Source organism: Bos javanicus, chromosome 10, assembly GCF_032452875.1.
Source record: "Bos javanicus breed banteng chromosome 10, ARS-OSU_banteng_1.0, whole genome shotgun sequence".
Taxonomy (NCBI): Eukaryota; Metazoa; Chordata; class Mammalia; order Artiodactyla; family Bovidae; genus Bos; species Bos javanicus.
The window spans coordinates 43,306,935-43,319,906 of record NC_083877.1 but is presented as its reverse complement, the minus strand read 5'-3'; the positions used below and the strand labels follow the sequence as shown (position 1 = coordinate 43,319,906).

The 12,972-nt window shown below is 43.2% G+C and overlaps 1 protein-coding gene across 3 annotated transcripts in view; it reads left to right on the top strand.

Moving 5' to 3' along the window:
- The window catches only part of PYGL (glycogen phosphorylase L), a 57,183-nt gene that overhangs the window by 28,575 nt on the left and 15,636 nt on the right, over nucleotides 1-12,972 (top strand). For all 3 annotated transcript variants that reach the window (XM_061430960.1, XM_061430961.1, XM_061430959.1), the window contains exons 8-19: nucleotides 2,968-3,111; nucleotides 3,636-3,728; nucleotides 4,417-4,563; nucleotides 4,903-5,066; nucleotides 5,537-5,651; nucleotides 6,436-6,537; nucleotides 6,689-6,836; nucleotides 6,941-6,999; nucleotides 7,102-7,243; nucleotides 9,851-10,058; nucleotides 10,975-11,109; nucleotides 11,549-11,615. In XM_061430960.1, coding sequence (XP_061286944.1) covers nucleotides 2,968-3,111; nucleotides 3,636-3,728; nucleotides 4,417-4,563; nucleotides 4,903-5,066; nucleotides 5,537-5,651; nucleotides 6,436-6,537; nucleotides 6,689-6,836; nucleotides 6,941-6,999; nucleotides 7,102-7,243; nucleotides 9,851-10,058; nucleotides 10,975-11,109; nucleotides 11,549-11,615 — 1,524 coding nt within the window. The remainder of the gene's footprint in view (nucleotides 1-2,967; nucleotides 3,112-3,635; nucleotides 3,729-4,416; nucleotides 4,564-4,902; nucleotides 5,067-5,536; nucleotides 5,652-6,435; nucleotides 6,538-6,688; nucleotides 6,837-6,940; nucleotides 7,000-7,101; nucleotides 7,244-9,850; nucleotides 10,059-10,974; nucleotides 11,110-11,548; nucleotides 11,616-12,972) is intronic.

Sequence of the window (12,972 nt, the reverse complement as noted above, 5' to 3'; positions counted from 1 at the left end):
CGGTTCATGAAATCAGAACTGGTGTTTCACCCATCCCTATTTGGGAGGCTCTGTCCATGTATTTCAAAGCAAAACCTGGATATAAAAGATGAGATGCAGCTGAGATAAAGCACTTCTTCCTTTCCAAACAGGAGTTTCATCCGCAGCATCAGAAGTCCCTGGAGGGGTCCTGCCTGTCCTCTTCCCCTCACTCATGGGTCTCCTCTGCCCCTTTGCCCCCAGGAGCGGTGGGGGTCATGGACCTCAGAACAGACCCAGGAGCAGACACTTGTTTCTTATGCCACTGATTTATCTTGTTAAACTTTTTCTTAAAGGCGATCATTCCTGTTGCTGTTGTTCAGTCACCCTGTCATGTCTGACTCTGCAACCCCATGGACTGCAGCACACGGACTGCAGATCATTCCTAAATTTATACCAAAAACAACTTAGTTTAAAAAAAAAAAACACTTGGGACTGAATCTCAAATGACTACTATCAATTCTTAATGGATTTAAATATATTTAGCTCTAACTTCTCTATGAGTAAAATAATTTTCTGGAAGCTATAATGATTTTTTTTTTAAGTAATAATCTCAGAAGCAACCAAATTAGTAGTCTGCTCCACAAAGATGCCACAAAATAAGGATCTTGGGGACTAGGACATAAATGGTCCTAAGACTAGATATCCACTTGCTGTTAAACCTGTCTCCAAGGAGGAGTAAGTGGATTTGCTGCAGCATTATCAGGAACTTAATGGTATAGGTTATTTTTTCTTTGGGAGAAACAATGTAACTTCAGTACATTTCAGAGGAATCTAAAGGAGGGCATGACAACCCACTCCAGTATTCTTGCCTGGAGAATTCTCATGAACAGAGGAGCCTGGTGGACTCTGGGGTCACAAAGAGTTGGACATGACTGAGCAACTAAGCACAGCACACAATCTCTCAACATAATTACATGGTAATTTTCACTAGCTCTTCAATTAGTCTTTACATTATTATGACCTGTCAACACTAAAGACAGCTGATCTATGCCCATCCATATCATCATGTCATTATTTTTCCTTTCTGTACAAAATTTTTGTTTTACCTGGAGTTGATGCTTGTTTTGTTGGCTTGGTTTTCCGAGTACTTTGCCCTAATCTATCCTATACTCTACCCCAGTTGTAGAAATTTCCTCTCAGTATATTCAAACACCTTTGGTATTCTGTTGACTCGGTCTTTCTGAAGTCCATTCTGGATCTCTCCTGGTTGGCTGCTCCACTGGCGTCTTTGGAGCGACTTTCCCACCGTTCTAAGGACCTCTGTGCTCTTACGCTCTCTGAGGTCATTTGTTTGGATCCCGCATTTTCTTTTGGCTTGTTTGATCCCTTGTTTGGATAGTACACATGCTTAGGGCTTCCTGGGAAAGGGTGCATGTGAGGCCAATTTTTTTGAGACCTTTCATGTTGAAAGAGGTCTTTATTTTGCCCTCACATTGGTAGTTTGCCTGGATATCAAGGATGCAAATATTTTTTTTTTTTTATGTAGTTTTTGGTGTTGCTGAAAAACACAGTGCAATTTGAATTCTTGATCTGTTGTTTGTATTCTGCTTTTTTCCCCTTTGAAAGCTTCTAGTCTCCCTCTTCCTCTCCTTCTATCCCCCTCTAAACCCCCATCTCCAAGTGTACTAAAATGTACTGAAAGTTTTTTTAGAGGGGGAGGTGCTTGGTGTGAGTCTGTTTTCACTCCTCATGCCTGGGTCCCCTTTCAGTATGGGAACACAGGACTACAGCTCTCTGAGAAATGGTCTGGAATTATTAAACATCCTCAACTGGTTCTTTACCCCTTGTCTTTTATTTATCATCTCTGTCTTCTTACTCACCTTATGGGCGATCGCAGCTCTCTCAATCTGTTTCACTTTGGCTATCATGTTTTAATTTTTGAGTAGTCTTTTTTTGCTTTAGATATTTTCTTAAAACATCTTATTCTTATTTCTTGAATACAATATCTAATCTATCTGAGGATATTATTGATAGTATTCTTATAATCGTTCTTTAATCTCTGTTTCTTCTAAGTTAACTTTTATATTTCAACATCTTTTAGAAGTTTTTCTTAGATGGCTAATGGCCCTTAAGTGCCCACTAAAAGAGAGAGGTACTGACAAGCTTTGGGGAGCTCTGTACTTCTGGGTGGGATTTATCTATTTGGCTTCACTATCCTGTGACCTGTTGGGGCCACTTCCTGGTGGAGCTCTGCATGTCCATGTCTTCAGTTTCTCTCTTCTGGGCAGGCCAGATTCCCTGGAGAAGATGCTTACAGCTGTTTTCCTCAGTGGAATTAACACTAACTGCCTGTGTTCTCAAATTTGGTTGGGAGAAGAAGGCTGAAAGTATCAGCGTTCAGTACACACACTTTCACTGAACCCTCTTCCCCCGTTTTAGTGTGGGATGGTGCCCCTGCCTCCACCTGCACCTGCTTAGCCACCTCCAGGGACTAGATCTGCACCTTCTGCCTGAGTTGGCAAAGGAGACTGTTCATTTGAGGGAACTGGAGATGAGGTGTGAGGCCAACTGCTTCTTAGACTCTCAACTAACTTTTTACCCCCTCTTCATCCCTATGTCTAAAGGCACACAATGCGGACAGTTTCTGGGCCTTTGGGGAGCTTCGATGTATACACTGGGCTGTTCCTTTGGCTTTTCCCCACTAGGTCAAGAGTCAGCTTTCCTACATCTTCTGGGATGCAGGAAACCATTTATCCATCTGTTTTTCAACTTCTAAAAAGTTGTTGCTGTTGTGTTCTCTCCATTCCCTTCATCCTTTATCAGTATGCCTTTCTAAAATCCTTTACTGTTATTTTCATGGAGCTCCAGGAGGCTAATGCTTGGCCTTCGACCTGCCATCTTCCACCAGACATCCCACAGATGTTACAGGCCCCTAGGCAGGTGACGCCAGTCATGTTTTGGCCACTCCTAGTGTGAACCCTCTCACTCAATCTCTCTGGCTTGAAGTTTTTTGAAGGGAAGGAGCTAAGATTGAAGCAGGAGTATTTTGTGGTAGCTGCTACCTTGCAAGATGTCATCCGACGTTTCAAAGCCTCCAAGTTTGACTCCAGCAATAGCACCAAAACTGCGTTCGATGCCTTCCCAGATCAGGCAAGTACTTAGTCTGAATGTAGGTGGGAACCACTGAGAGGATCAGGACTTCCATCACACTTACTCATCAGCTGTCTCAGTGCTAAAAAATCTGAGTATCTGTATGCAAAACAGAACAGACTCACAGATGTAGAAAACAAACTTGTGGTTACCAAAGTGGGTTGGGGGAGACAAACCAGGACTGTGGGGTTAACAGATACACACTACTATACATAAAATAGATAAGCTGCAAGGATTTACTGTACAGCATGGGGAAATTACTTAATAGCTTGTAAGAACCTATAAAACAAATGTGTGTGTGTGTGTTTATATATATATAACTGAATCACTATGCTGTACACTTGAAACTGACACAGTATTTTAAATCGACTTCAATTTTTTAAAAAGTTGCATAGCTACAGTGTACTTAAAGCGTTCCATGAAAGGTAGGTGCTTGTTTGGTGCGTGTGTGAGCTATGGACAAGGACAGGGAAGCCAGAGATGGGCCGCTGGCCACCCTCACGATGCTCTCCTTTCCCATGTAGGTTGCCATCCAGCTGAATGACACCCACCCTTCACTTGCCATCCCTGAGCTGATGAGGATTTTTGTGGATATTGAAAAACTGCCCTGGTCCAAGGTCTGGAGAGTTTGGCTTCTTTTTCTTCTGAGTGACCAGAATATCTGTGATTGAGAGATTTTGCCAAAAGCTGATTTTTACATTTTTTTAAAATAAGTCACTCTTGATAAATTACAACAAGGAAAGGTGAACTTTGCACTGGTGCTGACATTTCTCAGTTCTTGGAGTGAGTAAGACTAAGAAATAAATACCTTCCTAATGGGACACAGCTTGGTAGCTATATCAAGGCTTATATTGTGTTTCCCATTTCTGTGTCTAAAAGGATTTAAATTAAACTCTCTAGCTTCAGATTAGAGCTAATTGAAAGTGTCCCCATTGAATCTAATCATACTTTGTACTTTCTCAAAACATTACGTAAGCTTTATTCCTCAAATTTTGTTTATTTAATAAACAAAAGACAAGTTAGGATAATAGAGAAGATTTATCAGCATGCTGTCTTAAGTTTTATTGGACAGTTTTGCTGCCTTTTTTTTTTCCCACCCCCAAGAAAACATGTTCCCACTACCTATACCATTCAGGAACCTCCTAATAGTATATGTGCAGATAGAATCGTCCTGTGGCAGACAGGCCAGAGTCGAGGAAATGTTTGGCCTGAGGGTTGGGGTGCACCTACAGGCAGCCTCTCTGCAGAGGGAAGCAGCTGACACACACAACCCTACCCCCTTAACCCCAATCCCCTGTCCCCCAGGCATGGGAGATCACCCAGAAGACCTTCGCCTACACCAACCACACGGTGCTCCCAGAAGCCCTGGAGCGCTGGCCTGTAGAGCTGGTGGAGAAGTTGCTTCCTCGACATTTGCAAATCATTTACGAGATAAATCAGAAGCACTTAGATGTAAGTCACTTTGACAGATTCATAACCCTTTGGAGAAGGAGGTCTAGAGATGTTAAGGGTAGCTACAGTCTTCCCTCTTACTTGAGGCCCAAACATCTTTCGGTCATTGATACGTCAAAATCATTCAAGTCTGGGTGGGGCTCTGTTAACAACACCTTTTTGAAAATATTGTGAAGTGGAGGGATGGCATCTCCCCAGGGCTAACATCCCAGCGCCTCTCTGTGGGAGTGAAGTTTTATATTTACTCCATGGAAGGTTTTGGTTGGGAAGTGAATGATATTATGCCAGGGTTGTCAGAATTCTGAGTGATCAGTAAGGCCTTTCTCTTCCTTTGCCTAGAAAATTGCTGCCTTGTTTCCTAAAGATGTCGACCGTCTGAGAAGGATGTCTCTGATAGAAGAGGAAGGAGGCAAAAGGATCAACATGGCCCATCTCTGCATTGTGGGCTCCCACGCTGTGAACGGCGTGGCTAAAATCCACTCGGACATCGTGAAGACCCAAGTGTGAGCCTCCGTCCCCATCGCAGTGGGTCTAACATTGCTCAGTAACAGAACAGCGCTAGTAAAGGCAGGGCTACCGCTGGAGATGAGGAAAGGCTCCATGAAATATTTAAAAGTATTTTTTTTCCCTATACAAAGAACTGTTCTCTAAAAGGAAAAGACCTTCCTCTCTTAACCATCCTAATTCTAGATTTAGGAGCAAAAAAAAACTATTCTGCTCAAAAGTCTGATATATATGTCAGTGCCAGGAAATCATATGGGGGTGATTTAGATTTTTTTCTTGTCATTATTTTGAATTGCAAATGGATTTCTTTTTAGAATGACAGCCATAGCTGCTGTCAGCCCCTCCCTACACTTTTGTTTAATCTTTCTAAGATTAAATGTAATTTATCTGCTTCTTAAATGTAACTCATCCTGCATGCAGGAACCTGCCATTCCAGCCAAGTTCAGTGATGTGTCTCTTCTGTCTCCAGATTCAAGGACTTTAGTGAGCTAGAACCAGACAAGTTTCAGAATAAAACCAATGGGATCACTCCAAGGCGCTGGCTCTTACTCTGCAACCCGGGGCTGGCAGAGTTAATAGCAGAGGTAAGGGGGAAGTGCTGAGGGGAAGCCGGGCATGACTGGAATGTGGGAGGCAGGGAGCACAGTTACAATTTGCTAATCCAGTCTGTAGCAGGGCTGGCGTCAGGCGCAAGCCAGCAACTTGTGCAGCCCCACGTGCCCTGTGCTTGGTTTCATTTTCCGCTGTAGCCATCTTAAAATTCTTAATTTCAGATAAGGAAGCCCTACACATTATGTAGCTAGCCCTGGTTAACAGTACTCATATGACACACAGGTGGTACCCCTACTTAATAAGAGGATAACAAAGATCATATAAATGACTAGCAGAACCTGAGTTTTTGTCACCCTTTTTTGTAGATTTTCTGTTTTTAACACTTAGTACCACTGAAACTAATGGGTTTTCCCGGTGGCTCAGTGGCAGAGAATCCACCTGCTAATGCAGGAGACATGGTTTCCGTCCCTGGGTCAGGAAGATCCCCTGAAGGAGGAATAGCAACCCACTCCAGTTTTCTTGCCTGGGAAATCTCATGGACAGAGAAGCCTGGCAGACTACAATCCATGGGGTCCACAAAGAGGCAGACGCAACTGAGTGACTAAACAACAAAAGCACTGAAACCACACGTGAGGGACTAGCCAGTGTTCTTCCCACACAGCATCTCTAGCATCTTCTGTGAGTGAAGCCTTTCTCCGTGTGTGGGGTGTAGATGTGTTTTAGGAATGTGAGCACCCACCACAGATGGACAGAAACTGCTCGTGTGGGTTTGACAGCCCTCTCTGATTAAAGTCACCTTTTGCTTTAAACTGAAAGAAAATTGGGGAGGACTACGTGAAGGACTTGAGCCAGCTGACGAAGCTGAACAGCTTCCTGGGCGACGACATCTTCCTCCGCGAGATCTCCAACGTGAAGCAGGTGAGGCTTCCCCACACAGATTCTTTCCTGGGCACTGGCTTGGAGGGTTTATGCTCCAGTGTTTAAAAGCAGACCACCACCACCACCACCACCCCCTGCACCGGTTCCTTCTGAGTCTCAAGGGCTCTGACCCCATGCTCTATCTCAACAGGAGAACAAGCTGAAGTTTTCTCAGTTCCTGGAGAAGGAGTACAAAGTGAAGATCAACCCGTCCTCCATGTTCGACGTGCAGGTGAAGCGGATCCACGAGTACAAGCGACAGCTCCTGAACTGCCTGCACGTGGTCACCATGTACAACCGTGAGTTGCCCTTGCGGCCCCCAGCCAGCCCCCCGGAGGTGCAGGTCTCAGCACCCCTGCTGTCCACCGTCATCGATTCCATCCCCTATCTCCATCTTTTTCAGGCATTAAGAAAGACCCAAAGAAGCTATTCGTGCCCAGAACAGTTATAATCGGTGGCAAAGTAAGTTTGATTCTCTTCCCTGGGGACATGGGGGCTCTCCTCTCTTGCTGTTTCTCCACTTCCTCATGCCTGCCTTCTCATATGTCCACACTCTTCCCCAAGGCTGCCCCTGGATACTACATGGCCAAACTTATCATAAAGCTGATCACATCAGTGGCAGAGGTGGTGAACAATGACCCTGTGGTTGGAAGCAAGTTGAAACTCATCTTCCTGGAAAACTACAGAGTGTCTCTTGCGGAAAAAGGTAGTGCGGTCCTCACAAACCATGGGGGCCAGGCCACGGTCTAGGGATGGATTACATACTACAGGAAAATGGAGCCACTGGCCTCAGGAGCCAGCGACTTAGAATAGAAGGTGCCATTCTTAGGCAGAATAAGACCCTAGGCTAAGAATGTTTAAGGTGGCCCAGTTGACACTGAGGTGAGTATTCCCAGAGTCCACATCAGAGGTTACATTTGCAAGCATATTTTATTCCCTGCTGGTCAAAGCTGGATGCTGGAGGAGGTGGCCCTGAGGTTTTGATAAAGTAGACTGTGCTCTACAAAAGAAAAAAGAGATCTTCAGTTCCCAACCCTGTTTTGCAGTAGAACACCAATTCCCCAGTCCCCAGGTATTGTTCTGGTAACTTCTTGGGCTGTCATTTGTCCAGGTGGCAGCAGGCAATGCAGACACATGTCAGGCTGCCAAAGCCCTAAGTTTAGATGTGCCTCAGATAGGCACTCAGAGCAAGCATGGCATCCCCACCTGGGGACAGCCCGACTGGCAAGAAGCCAGCATCCCTTTCTCTTCCACTGGGACCTTTACTTGTTTGCATCATGAAGCATCATCCACATGCAGGTGCCAACTGTGTGTTTACCCTTTTCCCAAAGTCAAAAGGGACCTTTCTCTTTTTGAGGTGTTTTTGGGTCCTCTGATGTTACAATTTAAGAACTGTCTGCATAAAGAACAAAGAGCCAGATTCTTATGGATGCAAATGAAGATATATCTAATCCACAACTAAGCTCACAAAGCCCTATGCTTTGTATTGGGTGGGTGGGGAGGATGCCGCAGGCAGTATTTCTGTGTGCATCAAGCCACAGGTATGCCTCAGTTGCCTGTGGTTTATTTCCCTGCAGTCAAAGCGGAAGTAAGATGTAGAACAGGACACAATCCAATTTCCTCAGATGCTAAAGGAGAGATTCTGAATTTTAAGGATCAAGAAAGAGAAGTTTCAATATTCATTTCATAAAGTTATCAAATAGAAGAAATAAAACCTTAACAGAAGCTGAATGGAAGAAGGGGGAGAAGAGAAGTGTAGGGTTGATGAAAAATTAATCAATCAATCCAAGAAAGAAGTGGAAAATTTTATTCAAGCCAAATTGAGGATTATAACCCAGGAACTGCAGATCAGAAAGCTCTGAGAACTGTTCCACCCATTAGAAGTCAAAGCAGTTCTATAAATTTTTTTTGAGACAGAGCTCTACACTAAATGTGTAAACTGACAGTTTACACAATCCAGATCTGCCAAGTACAAAGTAGTAGGTCATCGGGTCCTAACAAGATCAAGAAGGAATGTTATCTTTTAAGGAGCTGTCTTGTTGGTGCTAGGAGCATGTTGCTCTTTATGGGGATATTTTTTTTTATTTTTTAATTTATTTATTTTTTAATTGAAGGGCGTTTGCCTTACAGAATTTTGTGGTTTTCTGCCGTATATCAACAAGAATCAGCCATAGGTACATCCATGTCCCCTCCCTCCCGAACCTCCCTCTCCTCTCCCTCCCCATCCCACCCTTCTAGATTGTCACAGAGCCCGTGTTTGAGTTCCTTGAGATGTACAGCAAATTCCCATTGGCTATCTATTTTACATATGGTAATGTAAGTTTCCATGTTACTCTCTCCATACATCTCACCCTCTCCTCCCCTCTCCCCATGTCCATAAGTCTATTCTCTATGTCTGTTTCTCCATTGCTGCCCTGTAAATAAATTCATCAGAACCATCTTTCTAGATACTATATATATACATTAGTATGTGATATCTATCTTTCTCTTTCCGACTTCACTCTGTATAATAGGTTCTAGGTTCATCCACCTCATTAGAACTGACTCAAATGTGTTCCTTTTTATGGCTGAGTTATACTCCATTGTGTATATGCACCACAACTTTATTATTCATCTTTCAATGGACATCTGGGTTGCTTCCATGTTCTAGCTATTGTAAATAGTGCTGCAATGAACATTGGGGTATGTGTATCTTTTTCAGTTTTGGTTTCCTCAGGGTATATGCCTAGGAGTGGGGTTGCTGGATCATATGGTGGTTTTAGTCCTAGTTTTTTTAAGGAATCTCCATACTGTCTTCCATAGTGGATGTATCAATTTACATTCTATGGGGAGATTTCTGCTGATGGAGAGGGTTGGTCCATGCATAATCCAAGATGCACAATGCACAGTAGAGGGGAGAGAGGAGACCAAAAGGCAGAAAAAATTTTTTCTTGTTTAAATTTTTCTTGTCTTGCCATAAAATAGAATTTTATTTCACAGTAGTGTCAACTTTTGTAGCAGAGAGACAATGTGAAAGTGTGTTAGTCACTCGTGTCTGACTCTGTGACCCCATGGACTGGAAGTACAATATAACCATACACCTTTTTAGCATTGTGGCCATAACCACCAAGATAACACATCAGAAGTGGGCAAGAGTGGCTGCTAGAGTTGACGGGAAGTATGAGATCCATCCTACACCATTTGAATATTTATCTTAATGTGCATGTTCTATTTTAATGATCAAAACAAACCAGCTAGATGAATGCTTAGATACTGTATAAGCAGATCCAGAGAGACAGAACCACTCATTCTATTACTAACGCCTTGCTTGCAGTCATTCCAGCCACAGATCTGTCGGAGCAGATTTCCACTGCAGGCACCGAAGCCTCAGGGACAGGCAACATGAAGTTCATGCTGAATGGGGCCCTGACCATTGGGACCATGGATGGGGCCAACGTGGAAATGGCTGAGGAAGCCGGGGAAGAGAACCTGTTCATCTTTGGCATGAGAATAGAGGACGTGGCTGCTTTGGACAAGAAAGGGTGAGAGAGCAGTCCTGCTTGTTGAGCATGTATCCCCCCAGGAGGCTGCCTCCCCCACCCAGGTGTCCCATCAAGTTGGGTCACATGGGACATGGCGGCAGAACATCTCCTATAAGTCAGGGGACCTTCCTGACTGCAGATTAAGTCTTTGCCCAGCATGTGAAAGCTAAAGGAGCTTGGGCACAGGTATACAGGCTCCTTACTATTTGCTACCAGCTGTGGCAAGGCTGGCCTTGTGAGCTACTCACTTTGCCCTCATTTGTGATTTTTACTTTGATCAAAAAATTGAACCAGTGTGGAGTTGAAGTTTTGCCTATAATTTAACCATCTAGTGTTCCTTTAAGGTCTCTAAGAGATGGACTAAAAGGCAGTAGAGAATAGGCCTGGTTGTATAGAAGCACCCAGAATACTTGTTCCACTAAGTATCTGGATAAGTTTATTAACCTGGATTCAAATGAGAAGTAAAGAAAGAATGCTGCACAAAGGAACCACGGGAATCACAAAATTTGGAGGAGGTCAAATATACTTCCCAGCCCTTGGAAGTAAACTTTTGCCCAGTGGCAACATATCTGGGGATCTGTGGGTCCAAAAAGCACCTGCTTGTTTAGAGTCATAAAGTCTGTTTGAAATGAATCTTACTGTATTTACCAGATTAGACTATTGCTGTGTGATTAGGATTTTTCTTATCTATTGTCCTTAGTGTCTTGGTTACAAGGAACTAATCAAATTTAGTGGGGGGAAAAATATCAGGATCTAGTTAAATATTATTTATACTTATACTCCTGTTGAACTCTATGACTATAAATGCCAGTATTTTTGAATGCCTTTTTCACAACTAATGTACCATCTAGTGTGCTGTTAATCACAAACACTAACAGAATCTTTTCTTATTATTGCCCCACCCGCTACCCCACAGGTATGAGGCAAAAGAATATTATGAGGCACTTCCAGAGCTGAAGTTGGCCATTGATCAAATTGACAAGGGCTTTTTTTCTCCCAAGCAGCCTGACCTCTTCAAAGACTTAGTCAACATGCTGTTTTATCATGACAGGTGAGTTCCCATAAGAAGATGGTGCTACTTGGGCCATGGAAAAAGGTTGAGAACATCTTAAATCAACTATAACATAACCACGTAGATTAGCATAGATTTGCGATCTGATAAGCTAATTTAGGCTTAGAAAGAAAAAGTAGGTATTCTCCACTAACAATGCTAGGAAGACTTAAGAATAAGATCCACAAATCTGGTATTCCTTTTCTCCTTCCTCTGGTGTACCCAGCTTTCAAATGCATCCATGTGATAACATTCTTACTTGTGGAAAGACCCATAGAAAGGTTGAGGGCTGGTTGAAACCCTTACGAATAGAAATATCAGACTGGTAAGCTAGCCATGCCTATCATTAAGCAAAAGAGAATTTTAAATGGAATCTGAACACACATCTGTTAATGAAGCTTTTTGATGCTTTGTTTTTTCCTTTTAATCACAAAAACAGGTTTAAAGTTTTTGCAGACTATGAAGCCTACGTCAAATGTCAAGAAAAAGTCAGCCAGCTGTACATGGTGAGTTCATGGCTGAGACTTACAAACGATGCCAGTTTACTACCGTTCATTAAAATTTTAGTTTCTTTTTCTAAATAACAGGGCCCCACTAACCAATCAAAAAAGGGAAGTGAAGCAGCAATGTTGGTTTTTCAGATAAAAACTGGACTGTTCCCAAGTTCAGGCAAAGGTTGGGATTTGACATTTCAGTAGCAGTTGTTAAATTTTTTTAATATCCAAATAAGAAGTCACAAATTATTCAGTATTTATTGAGCACCCACCATGTAGCAAGCATGTCCTAGAAACTAAAGAGTATAAAGCCAAGTTAAATACTCACTTTACCCACTCATTTATTCAGCAGAGAGACACCAGTGCCTCCTCCAAGGCAGGCACCGTGCTGAGCACTGAGACCCAGCAGGGACAAAGCCATGGCCCCTCAAGGAGCCTTCTTGGTGCCAGGGCTCTTAAGCAGAAGCACATCAGAGTCACCAGGCAGTTTTTTCAAAATACAGATGCCCACTGCCCTCTGAGGGATTCTGACCCAGTAGTGGGTAGAATCACCATCAGCATTTGAAAAATCTGCTAAAGGGATTCTTAGACTGAGCCTTAGAATACTAGAGGGTATCTGAAAGTTGCAAAATAAGTACCTCTCCTGGACTATCCATGGAGTGGTGCTATATGAACAGAATATAAATGGACAGAAAGTGGGGGGGTCATATTTGAATTTTTTTTTAAAAAAAGGAATGAAACAAGAAAGACTATACTAAGGAAGAGAGAGATGGAGGGAGGGAGGGAAAGAAAAGAGAAAAAGGCTAGAACCATGTGAGGAACCCTCCATATGCAAAATCATGCATCTTTACCAAGTAGCTCAACCCTCTAGGTACATTTGGTAAATATATGGAACCATGATCATCTCTGATAGGAAAGACTTTCAGTGAACTGCAGAAACCACAGAAGAATAGATACAGGAGCAAGCTGGCCCTGTGCCAAGACTCCAGCGCTGGCTTCTTGCCCACACAGTCCCCACTTCTGCTCCCCAGCTAGAAAGCCATTATATAGCAGAACCATGGAAATTCATACAATCTCCACCTCCTGCCCTTTGGACATATCAGTAACTACTTATAACAGAAACCTACTTCACTGACATTTCTATTTCTTTTCCAAAGCCAGGTGACAAGGAGGTTCCTACAGTCATCCCAGATATCCCACTGGGGTGTTAAAATAGGATCATTCAAGGCCCATACTGCTTTACAGCATATCCCAGTCCCCCTAAAGTGTATAGAAGCCAATTTTACACGCTGCCCAAGCAGAGGCAGTGCTGGAGTTAAGCGGAGGAGCTCACTTCTGGCTCCTGGAACACTGGCAAAAGCAGCCACAC